This window comes from Carcharodon carcharias, chromosome 21 (genome assembly GCF_017639515.1).
Source record: "Carcharodon carcharias isolate sCarCar2 chromosome 21, sCarCar2.pri, whole genome shotgun sequence".
In the NCBI taxonomy this organism is placed as follows: domain Eukaryota; kingdom Metazoa; phylum Chordata; class Chondrichthyes; order Lamniformes; family Lamnidae; genus Carcharodon; species Carcharodon carcharias.
This window is the reverse complement of record NC_054487.1, coordinates 61,452,378-61,465,075: the sequence shown is the minus strand read 5'-3', so window position 1 is coordinate 61,465,075 and position 12,698 is coordinate 61,452,378. Positions and strand designations below refer to the sequence as shown.

At 38.2% G+C, this 12,698-nt stretch overlaps 1 protein-coding gene across 3 annotated transcripts in view; it reads left to right on the top strand.

Annotated features, from left to right (window-relative positions):
• Window positions 1–11,206, top strand: part of dyrk2 (dual-specificity tyrosine-(Y)-phosphorylation regulated kinase 2) — a 58,470-nt gene extending 47,264 nt beyond the window's left edge. For 2 of the 3 annotated variants that reach the window (XM_041215627.1, XM_041215626.1), the window contains exon 3: window positions 5,473–11,206. In XM_041215627.1, coding sequence (XP_041071561.1) covers window positions 5,494–7,074 — 1,581 coding nt within the window. In that variant the 5' untranslated portion in view covers window positions 5,473–5,493 and the 3' untranslated portion in view covers window positions 7,075–11,206. Of the gene's footprint in view, window positions 1–2,830; window positions 2,911–5,472 lie in introns of all 3 variants that reach the window. The other variant, XM_041215628.1, reaches the window with a different exon arrangement.
• The last annotated feature ends 1,492 nt before the right edge of the window (window positions 11,207–12,698 follow it).

The window sequence follows — 12,698 nt, the reverse complement described above, 5'->3', positions numbered from 1 at the left end:
GTGTGTGTAGAGAGTGTGTGTGTGTGTGTGTCTGTGTGTGTAGAGAGAGTGTGTGTGTGTGTGTGTGTGTGTAGAGAGAGTGTGTGTGTGTGTGTGTGTGTGTGTGTAGAGAGTGTGTGTAGAGAGAGTGTGTGTGTGTAGAGTGTGAGAGGGAGAGTTAATTTTGGTGAGTCCCCACCTCTGATACAATGTTATTTTCCTAGGACTGTTTGATATCTTCCTCTACCGTAAATACTGACACACCATCTGAGGTACTGGCTCACCATCATTTTGTTGAGGGCAATTAGGGAAACGCAACAAATGCTACCCTTGTCAGCGGTGCACCCCATGAAATAATTTTTAAAAAAGTAATTATTCAACAAATCTGCTAATTTCCTTAACATTATTGCTGTTATTTTTCAAAGGGCTTCCATTGCTCCTGACCCCCCTCTTCCCACACACCCCTGCAACCCCCCCGTATCATCACATAACCTTTTTTTGTTATTCGTACTGTTATTTTGGAGTAAACAGTTTTCTTGCACTCTAGTGTACATTTGAGTCACATTAATATAAGACAGTCTTTGCTTCCAGTTGCATTAATGTAACTTACTAGCCTTATTGAATAAAACCAATGTGTGCCTGCATATTATGTAACGTCATTGTGGAAAATATCAACATTCTTCTCCCTGGGTAACATTATTGTGCAGATTTATATCCACAAAAACATTATTTTGTAAAATTAAGTTGCATTGTCATTTATGTTGGCTTTTGCTGTTTCAAGGGAAAGTGTTTTGGAAAATCTTTTCAGGGCAAGCAGAATTGCTGCTGAGTTTTATTCAGTTGATATCACTGAAATGTGGATCACTGTAGTCCTAAAAAACATCCTTTAGCTTAGAATTCATACGTTGGGTCTAAATACCAGATTTCCTTTAGATGACATTTTAGGCTGGTGGTGTAACCCAGTGTGTTATGGTTGGTCAGGGCGAAGAAGGTTATCTCTTATCTGATGGTTACATTTACCATGTGTATTCATTCAACAGTGCAGAGTGAACGTCCACATTTGAATCTGAAAGTAAGTAAACTGGCTGCACATAAGCTTATCTGAAGGATCAGGCTAGTACAAGTAACTAATATAGAACCTTTTTCAAGGCTTTTTTAAAATGTTAATGGAACAACAACAACTAAACATGGTTCTTCAGCTTCATTAAAATGTTATTCATTTATGGTGTGTTAGGCTGTTCAGGTTAAATTTATAACATAATTAGTGTAAATTCAATAAAACATGAAAACAATATTGACATGCTGCTCCACAAAGGGAAAAGTTGGGCATTCATTTCCCCCCTCTGCCTTCGTGTGAAGTTATTGTGGATAATTACATCAATATCATGGCCTTGATGGAAACTTGGCTAATGGGTCATGATGCCTCTCCACCCAATGAAGCCATCCCCCAGCTGTACCTTCCAACATATGCTCTAACCAGACTGTCGTGGTGGGAGTGTGGCCCATTGTCAACAAATCGCAACTTGGTCTGTCTCCCCATGCATCTGGTAACTTTTCCTTCTTTAAGCATCTTGTGTTGACCCACTCCTCTTTCCTTTCTATTTAAAATCGTAATTTTCCACTGTACAGTTTCCTATAAGAGATGCCGTTACCACTTTATCCCTTCAGCCTCTGCGCCAAGCAACTTCTCACCCTTGGTGATTTCAACCTCTGTTTCATGGAAATGTAAGAATAGGAATGGAAGTAGGCCATGTAAGCACCTTGAGTCTGTATGACTGATTTGTGACCAAACTCCACCTACCTGCCCTTGCCCCATATCCCTTGATACCATTGGTTGAAATAAAACATTCAGTAAAAAGTAATTATTGATCCACCACCAATTGCCATTTGTCATGAGAATTTCAAATTTTCCAAGTGGAAATAATTTTCTTTCCATTTACCCTATCTATTCCCCTAAATATTTTGATGCTTCAATCAAATCATTCTGACCTTCTGGGTTCCAGGGAATACAATTCAAAGTTTGCGCAATCTCACTAGGTAACTAACCCCTGGAGTCCAGATATCATTTTGATTAATCTACCCTGCATTACCTCCAAGGCCAATATATATTTTCTAAGGTTTGGTGCCCAGAACTATTCACAGTACTGCAGGTATGGTCCGACTAGTGCTTTACATAGTTGAAGCATATCTTCTACCGCCTTGTATTGTAGTCTTCTGGATATTAAGGCCAGCATTCCATTAATGTTTTTAATTATTTTCTATATCTGTTCATGATATCTTAATGATCTGTAAACCTGGACACCAAGTCCCTTGGACTCTCTGCTATTCCTAGCATTTCACCATTTAGAAAGTACTCTATTCTTTTTAGCTCTAAAACTCATCATGCCCTCTCCTGTGTGTTCTCTGCCCTCCTATCCTCCCTTAATTTCTCCATCCATTTTACTGCCCATATTCATGCCTACCCCTTTGGTCATGCCATGCCATGTGATTTCTCTACTCCCATTGTGTTGATCATAACTAAGGCCATCTCTGATCACTACCTTGTACCTGTGCTCCTCTCTACATACATCCCCCTTCACCTTCTATTTCTGTCCTGGAAAAAACACACTCCCAAATGATTTACAGGTACAAATTTCTGACTGTCTAGCATTTGGCTCATTGTTTATAATAACATTTCTGCAACTGTCAGCCAGCTCAATCACACCCTCAACTCCACCTTTGATAGCTTTGACCCATTAAAACCATAACTCATTGCCTTGGCTCTCCCCTCTATATGACCCTTATGTCTGCTGCCTGAAGTTCAAAGGAGTTAGGCATTTATGTGGAGAATTGGTTTTGTATTCATTGACAGATTTGGCTGGACCACATAAAGCTGAACCTGCTCTACTTTGCCAAGATTGTTCACTTCCAGGATCATCCTGGAATGCAAAGGTAACCTGGCTTTTCTTCTCAGCTAAAAAACATTTTCTTAAACAGCACTCCCTGCCTCCTCTGCTTTCACACCCAATAACAAAATGTTCATGCCCCTCTTTGTTGTTAAGATTGAGGCCATCTTTCCAGCAGCATTTGTCCCTGCCTTCCCGAGCCCACCAAGCCAATCTTCCTGTTAAATTCACACCTTAGCCCTGAACTCACATCTTTCTCCCCATATCCTTCTCTTGAAGTCATCTTGCCAATGAGACCCACCTCCTGTTAATTGATAATGGTTCTATCTCTTCCAGTACTGTTTTCTACCTCTTCAAATCTGCCACTTCCAGCTATCTCCTCAAAAAAAAACTCATCCATGATCCCTCTATCCTTACAAACTACCTCCATCCTCCCTTTTCTCTCCAGAGACCTTGAGTGTTATGTTGCCTCCTGAATCTGTGCACATCTTTCCCACAACTTCATTTTTGAACCCCCTTCAATTGCGTTCTGGCCACAACACTAAAATAGTCCTTATCAAAATCACGACCTAGTCAATGTGACCGTGACCATAGTAAATTATTCCTCCTCTGTCATTACTGCAGCCTTTGGTGCAGTTGACCACAGCATCCTTCTTGAACACCACTCTTCCATCGACAGCTGATTGGCACTGCCACACTTGGTTCCCCCTTTATCTATTGAGTTATGGCCAGAGAATTGCCCATCATTGCTTCTGTTCCTGCTCCCATTACCTCATGCCTCCCAGCGTCTATCTTTAACACCCTTCTCTATGCTGCTGTTTGGTGACAACATTTGAAACATAATGTTGGGTTCTACACGTATGGTGATGTTGTCCACCTGTATCTCACCACCACCTCTCTCAATACCCCCAGTGTTTCTGATTTATTTCCCACTGCTTGTCTGACATCCAGTCCTGGATGTGCAGAAATTTATTCCAACTAAAGATTGTGAAGGTGAAAGCCATTGTCTCTGACTTTGTCCCCAGTACAAACTCTGTTTTTAGCCACTGATTCCACCCACCTCGCTGGTAACTGTCTAAGGATGAACCAGACTGTTCATTACCTTGATGTTCAATTTGACCTTAAGATGAATTCACAACCATATATCCACATCATCGCCAAAGTAACCTACCTCCAACTCACTATCATCCCCCATCTCTGTCCCTACTTGAGCTTGTCTGTTGGTAAAATGCCCATATGTGCTTTTGTTACCTCTAAACCTGATGCTTTGAATGCTCTCCTGGCTGGCCTCGCATTTTCACCCCTCCATAAGCTTTGAATTAATTCAAAACTCTGCTGTCCATATCCTAACTAGCACCAAGTTCTGTCTGCCTATCACCCTGTGCTCACAGCGTATATTTGTCCCTGGTCTGGCATGATTTGAAGTTCTTTGCTATGTTTTTAAATCCTGCCATGACCCCACCTGTCTAACTCTAATCTTCTCCAGCCTATAAACCACAGAACTCTCCTGCAATTCTGGCCTCTTGCAATTGTCCTATTTTAATTGCATTCCCCATTGCCTTCAGTTGCCTGGAATTCTCTTTTTAAACCTGTCTCTTCCCTTCTTTAAGATGCTGCTTAAAGTTTACCTGTTTGACCAAGCTTGTCCTAATAGCTCCATTTGTAGTTTGGTGTCGAATTTTGCTTCATGCTCCAGTGAAGCACCTTAGGTTGTTTGACAGGGTTATAGGCACTATATAAACACAAGAATTTGTTGTTTAATATTTTGATATTGGGCGCCTCTCAGCTTCTACATTGACTACTTAATCAAAGTTATTGAGTCAAAAGAGATGTTGGGAGTGGAATTCAGTTAGGATAGTGGTGATTGGGCTCCACTTCAGCACCTGTAGAGTGACATTGTGAAAGCTGTAAAGATGCTTGTGGCTAGGAGCCATTGATGAGCTTTGTTTGAGATAATATGCAAAGGGAAAAATGTGCCAAATTTGTAATATATTACTTACTAAAATTGTTCCTTTTACAAATGTTTATGCTGTAAATGAAATAATACTCGAGTTTCTAGTTTTGGCTTGAAGCATTTGTCATTTAATTATGAGTTTATCTAATCAAGGATCAGTTAACTTGATTATTTAAAGTTTGCATGACTTAAGTGTGTTATCATTTCCAATAAACCCCAGGTTATATTCATATTCTGTCAACTTGCTGGTCTAGCATTTTGGTGTGCTTTAAATAAGAGAACATGAGTTTGTCATTATGTTTTGGACTACTCCTTTTGAGGTAATCTCCAATGGGCGTAAGGGAGAAATGAAATAGATATAGAATGGGCTTTCTTGTATAGTTTACAATGATTGATTACAGAGCAGGTTGGTTTATCTAGCATACGACTGGAAAATGGCCTGAAGAGGGGAGGGAGGAAGGAGGAGGAGTGTACCTCAAAAGTTGAAATGAAAAGACTAACATACTGAGAATCCATCCAATTAGGCAAGTGTGTATAAAACAAAAAAACATGGTTTGAGTTTTCTTTTTATGGTTTCTATTTTTTTTTGCATACATGTTGGCAATTAAATGTATTTTCCTTTCTCCCCAACCAAATCTCTTGTGCTTCTTTTAGGTTGGAGGTAGCAAGCACACAATGAATGACCACCTACATATTGGTACCCATGGACAGATCCAGGTTCAACAGCTTTTTGAAGACACCAGCAACAAAAGAGCGATTTTGACCACCCAACCAAATGGACTTACTGCAGTTGGTAAAACCTCATTACCAGTGGTTCATGACAAGCAGTTGGAGAGTTCACATAGGCGGCAGGGAAGCTCTGCATCAGTAAAGTCAACAGATTGTTCTTCAAAACCGAAATCCACGGTCATGACACCCGAGCAAGCCATGAAGCAGTATATGCACAAACTTTCCGCATTTGAACACCATGAGATATTCAACTATCCTGAAATCTACTTTGTTGGCCCAAATGCAAAGAAACGGCAAGGTATAGTTGGTGGCTCAAATAATGGTGGTTATGATGATGACCAGGGCTCCTATATCCATGTACCTCATGATCACATTACTTACAGGTATGAAGTTTTGAAAGTTATTGGCAAAGGGAGCTTTGGGCAGGTTGTGAAAGCCTACGATCACAAACAACACCAGCATATAGCATTAAAAATGGTGAGGAATGAGAAACGCTTCCACCGGCAGGCTGCAGAAGAGATACGGATCCTGGAGCACCTGAAAAAGCAAGACAAAGATAATACCATGAATGTCATTCACATGCTGGAAAACTTCACATTCCGCAACCATATTTGCATGACATTTGAGTTACTGAGCATGAATCTTTATGAATTGATCAAGAAGAATAAGTTTCAAGGGTTCAGCCTGCCATTGGTTCGCAAGTTTGCTCACTCAATTTTGCTGTGCTTGGATTCTTTACACAAGAATAGAATTATTCATTGTGACCTTAAACCTGAGAATATTCTGCTGAAACAGCAGGGGCGAAGTGGGATTAAAGTGATAGATTTTGGCTCTAGTTGTTACGAACACCAACGTGTGTACACATACATACAGTCACGATTTTATCGTGCACCTGAAGTGATCCTTGGAGCTCGCTATGGGATGCCTATAGACATGTGGAGTTTGGGTTGCATTCTTGCTGAACTATTGACAGGTTACCCTCTGTTGCCTGGTGAAGATGAGGCGGACCAGCTTGCCTGTATGATTGAGTTGTTGGGTATTGCACCACAAAAGTTTTTAGATCAGTCAAAACGAGCCAAAAATTTTGTGAGCTCCAAAGGTTATCCCCGTTATTGTACTGTTACTACTTTGCCAGATGGATCAGTAGTTCTCAATGGAGGACGGTCACGAAGAGGAAAGCTACGTGGCCCGCCAGGGAGCAAGGACTGGGTCGCAGCACTGAAAGGATGTGATGATCCCCTCTTTCTTGACTTCCTGAAACAGTGTTTAGAATGGGATCCTGCGTTGCGTATGACACCGAGCCAGGCATTGCGACACCCCTGGCTACGCAGGCGCTTACCAAAGCCTCCAACTGGAGAGAGAGGCTCATCAAAGAAAGCAACAGAAAGCAGTGGTGCTATTACATCAATTTCTAAATTGCCTCCAACTTCAGGCTCATCATCAAAATTAAGAACTAATTTGGCACAAATGACTGATGCCAATGGGAATATTCAACAACGAACAGTGTTGCCCAAGTTGGTTAGCTGAGTTTGAATAAATCTATGCCAGAAATGCGAGGAGAATTTATTATCGCATCACTGAGCCTTATTCAGTTAATTTTGTATTTTTTTGAACTTAGTAATTATTCAGCCTTGGAATTTTAAGTACCATTCTGTTCCTAAGAGCAAAGAACAGTTTTGTTTTAGTGATTGCTGGGGACCATGCATTATTGGAAGTTGGTTTTTTTGTATACTGAGTGTGAAACGTATTAGCTATTCATTCTCTTGGCATATGAACGAATAATCCATTCTGTTGGCACTCGAATAGTGTATGCCATGTAACATTTACAGTTGTAAGAGATGTCACTATTCATTTAATATGACAAAACAATGACAAATGGTTCATTAGCCACTATTGGGCGTTTTAGAATTTTTGTTTTTGTGGATAGTGGCTTTTACTAGTCAGTAACAATGAAATCTACAGCTTGCATTTACTCTTGCAAATTGATGACAAAACCCTCTATCTGGAGTGCCATGGAATCTAGTTTTCAATGCCTCATTATTTCTATCGTGAATATCCTTCCTTGTGCTGCCATTGTATCTGTTCTTCAGTTTAGACTAGTGGTAAATAGATGAAAATTTCTCCTTGATCTCAGCTAAATTTAAACCTGGAAAAACTAAAATTCAAAGCATGGTCCCCAGTTAGGCTGGTATAAGACAACTTGCAATTTTTGCCAAGTATCTTCAAATAAAAAAATGCATATTTGGAATTTAGGTCCTGCCCGTTCCACACAATTAAGTACTCCAGATCTTCAAATGTTTTTGGCAATGTTACTATTTATGTGAAGATTTTATATGTTTTTAGGAAGAAAAATTAAGATTGGAAAATTAAATCTTTGCAGCACTCAGATTAGGTTTAAGCTAATAAACCTATCCTACTGTTACAGAATGAAATCTGATTTTGTGTATTTAAAATATATGTTGCATTGTCTTCTTAGTGCAATATTTCAAATAGCAGAAAATCCTTTTATAGTACTTTTATTATTTGTAATAAATTTTTATTGAATGTTATGTAACTGTACAATGTCACTGAACTACCACTACAGAGATTGTTGCTATGTATCGGATTTATAAAATGTTAGCAGAAAGATATTTTTGTACTTGAATTGGCCTGAAAGCTATTCTGAGCATTTTATGTATGTTCAGTTGTTGAGAAACATCTCCAATCAAAGCTTTACTTCGCTTGCACGTTTTGTAACTAACCCTTGCTAGTTATTACAGCTCATTTTTGTTTAAGGGAGTGGTAAGCTTTGTTTCAGTGTAGTGTGGTTTGATCAGTACTGTATAGCAATGGCTCAGATGGCTAAATTGCAAGTAGCTAATTTTAGACATCAATTCAGTCTCGTAGGTAGCTTGTTTGAACATACCTATGGTACGTGTTCTGACTTGATAACTCAGTGTCATGTGGTCTCAGGTTATAATAAGAACAGAAGTTTAATGACTCAGTTCTTCACGTTGTTGCTGTTCAGGACCATTAGAGTACATCACTACAACAAAGAATCAAGAGTACCATGTAAGATTTTTATAGGCATATGAAACTTTGTTTTCTTACAGCAGGCAAATTGTGCCCTTAGTGTTAACAGTGTGCCTTTTGTTATCAGTGCCATGTTGTAGGGTTTACATGCAATTGATTAATCCTTGATACTGGGCACACTAGTGATATAGCAGTTTACATGGTTGTATTGGCTTCATTGTTGAGATCGCATGGAAAGCGAATGAATGAATGCACACTTTGAATTTTACTGAAAATTCAACCCTAAAACGTACAACATTATAACACTAATGAAAGATCTAAACTATTGTTTCACTTCGTTAGCTGCTTAAGAAAAGCTGTAACCAAAATAGAACTATGACTACAAGTTTATAGAGGGATTTATGATCTTTTGTTTTTCAAGCTACCCTTTTGCAGCATTTTATTTAACTTTTATATGAAGTATACTTTAGTTTGTTTTAAATTTAAAACCTGAAGAAGTAAAAGCGAGCAATTGTGAGCATTGGTAGGAATACTGCAATTGACCTCTGCCCTGAATTATTGAGAAGGGAGGGGCAAATCAGTTAGGGTTCTGCCTGCTAATTTGTTATTTAGTGACCAATGGATGACACATGAGCTCGCTTGTGATTGAGTCTGCGGTTGAGTAGTGTGCTGACACTCCAGGATCACGTTTAACAATGAAGCTTGACTACTTGGGCAAGGTTCCATAGAGAAATTGGTGCTTGTGGAACTATGCTGCGATAACAAGTCAATGCTGTCAGGGGAACAGGAGGAAATTGGTGAAAAATGAAGGAAAAAAATGACACTTCATGGGTAGAGGAGCGGGGTAGGGGGGTGGGGGTGCACAGAGTAATATTTAAATGATTTCTTGAATATTAATAAATGTTGTAGCCATCAGAGCACTTTGCAAAAATAGATAGTCAATTTGCCCCTCTCTACATTATATGTGGGAAGTTTTTTCACGTTTTGTGTGCAAACCAGTTTAATATAACGTGAACCAAACTGATAAATTTATACTAATGTTCCAAACAGAATTTGTTCCAGTCTACGTTCCCAAATTGAAAGTTTACTTTATTGGCCTACAATAACTCGATGAATAAAGCCAAAAGGATCTATTGTATCAAAAGGGAAAATTTAAATCTACTGAATTGCGTAATAATCCTAAATGCTATAAAGGAAGATATATATCTGCTCTGTGTTTACTACCCCCTTCTTGCTTCTCTGGCTTTTATATTCCAGAAGTCCTGTCTAATTATAGTGATAACTATCTCCCTTTCTAACAGTTTGGATAATGATCCATTTCAGCAGATTATAGGTCCCTAAAATATGTCTTTTTTTTAACTTTATAGATTAAAGTCTTTTAAACCCCCAAAATGTATATCCTTCTGTTAAACATTGTTATGTACTGCAGCCAGTGTACACAATTGTTAAGATCAATTACACAGCTAGTTCTGCATGTTAATTATTTTAACCTCCTGTATTTAGATTATTCACATTCAGATACCCGTCATTGTAGGTGCCATATGCTAATTCCCTTAAGCTGCCCCAATATTGTGCACAAAGTTCTTTACCTTGCCCCTCCCCAAACAATTACCATTTAAGTAACATAGAATACTTTGTGCACTCCCTAAATATGCATTTAAGTATTTATCAAGGACGAGTTTTTGATTTAATTTTACAGTGGAAAGACACTTTAGTGCATTCTTGAAAGTTAACAGTGGCTTAGCTAGTTATTTCAATTTTGTCTTCAAAAATGTCAAACAGCTTCCCAGGAAATATGGTTAATCCAATGCATGAGGGCGAAACAATGTTTTTTACTTTTACCTCAAAAGGTTTGTTTAGAAATGGAAAGAAAAACCCAGGTATTTGGTGTGTACCAAAGTGCATTCCTTTTCACATATCTAGCTATGTGTGTAGCCAGAAAATTGGTGTCTAAGGCATCTGGAAGTGATATGTTCTCTTGATCTATGGTATAGCGCCATGATGAACTTGTTTAATCCTGAAGCCACCATTGTTCATTTCTAGTTTTGGATGAAATGGAAAACTTTTAAATGATTTTGTAAACATTGTGTGTGTTTCAAGTGAAATCTGTATAATATAACTCCTCAATTTCTTATTCCACAAAGTTGAATATATGACTGCAGCACTGAAGTCTAGTGATTTTATAATTAGGTTAATACCTGTCAATGCAGCATCACCCAACCTGACACTTGTAGCAAATTTTGTTGATAGCACAGTTCTGCTAAAATGTGTGAATTTCTATTACAAGGGGCATTTAGTGTTCTAATTTCTCTACCAGCTATGATTGCTCTAACAGAGCAATGGCAGAGCTTAGTTTTAAGATGAGCACCAAACTAGATGTGTGTTTATAATACGCTGCAGTTGTATACTGTATATAAATAAAATTTTGAATAAATGCTGACTTTGTATATATGTATGTAAGATTCTTGTGAAATGCTGTCGCCACTTGATGTGTTTTTAGTGGATCCCAGTGGCCAGTTTTATGATACTGTATGTATTGTACAGCTGATGACAGAAGTATGACTTTTTTTTTAGTGAATATTTGGTTAAAATTATTGTGGCCCAAAATTCATTTCAAAATAAATTTTATGTCAGAGTTTATAAGAAACAATGCTTGTTGCTGTTTTATTTTGGATGAAAATTTTATACATTACTGTTTCATTTCAAAATCTTTTTGCCAAAATGTATAATGTATTTAGAAATTGCTTTGTAATCTTTTCTTTGCCTAAGGGAAAAATGAAATGCTGTGCGAAAACATGCATGCTGATTTTTAGATTGATCCTTTAACTATAGGATTATTTTAAGCTTGGCCATTGGTCTAAATAACCACCTAATCTTCAGAGGTGCCATTTACTTTATATTAATATAAAAGTGATTACATCGCTTATCATGCCTGACCTGACTTGGTTCCAGACCTTTTGAGTAATACGTAACTGGAAATGGTATTATAATTTATCATCTCAGCATATTTTTATTAAGCTCACCTGTTGGAAGAATTTACAGCTATTTTGGTGTTGAATGTTCTCGCAGGCTATTTCATTGGATAGCATGCAGTGATTACTGAGTCTGGGTCCACCCTGAGAAGTTAAAGCAAGTTTTGAGTGGGGATAAACCTGAAGCTTGAAAGTTGACTGGAGCATTTGATGGAATTGAGTTGAGTAGAATGGGCCTACATTCTCTCAGGTTTGCAAGAACAGGAGGCGATCTTGCTGAAACGTTTAAAATTCTTGCAGGGCTTGACCGGGCGATGCTGGGAAACTGTTTCTTCTGGCTGTAGAGTCTAGAGCCTTTGTCTAAACTGGCTGACCCTTTACCCTTAGACTGAGGAGGAGAAATTTATTCACTCAAAAGATTGACTCTTTGGTATTCTCTAACCTAGAGAACTTTCAATTGCTCAGTTGTTAACATTCAGATCAATAGATTTTAGGACGCTAAAGAAATCTAATAATATGGGAATGACTAACTATGGCAAACTTATTAGCTGGGTGAAATTTGATTTATATGATGTGGTGTAGAAATGGTGTCCTGTTTTATAGGTGAAGGAAGCTCACCAACTTGGGACCAATACATGTGGTCATTGCCAAACATCACTTTTCTAGTAACCTCAATAATAGAAAATACAATAGTGTGAAAAGTTTGCATCCTAGGACTTCGATGTGTATGGTGTCAGTGTGTTGCAATGCTTGACAAATTTTGACATTGCTGCCTTAAACTTTTTTTATAATTTATATTTTTTAAGATAAACAATTCAGATTCTGAATTGAGCTGCAGAATGGGATGGCATATTTACAAAACCATTTTGCCATGCCTTTTTATATCCTGTCTGTTTATAAGTATGCAAAACATGATATGAATTGTATTAATGTATAATTGAATTGATTGTGCATCATGTCTTGGTTTCATTAGTAGCCCTGCACCGATACAAAGTTTAATGAACACTTGCTTGGAAGGGAACCCTTTTCAAAAATCCAAAAACACACAAATTGAGAGCTTTCAGAATGGCTGCAACTTCATTTTCAATAATTCCAGATCTCGTGCTCAAATAACTGAATTCTCACTGATGGATAAAAGCAAAATACTGTGGATGCTAGGAGGCTATA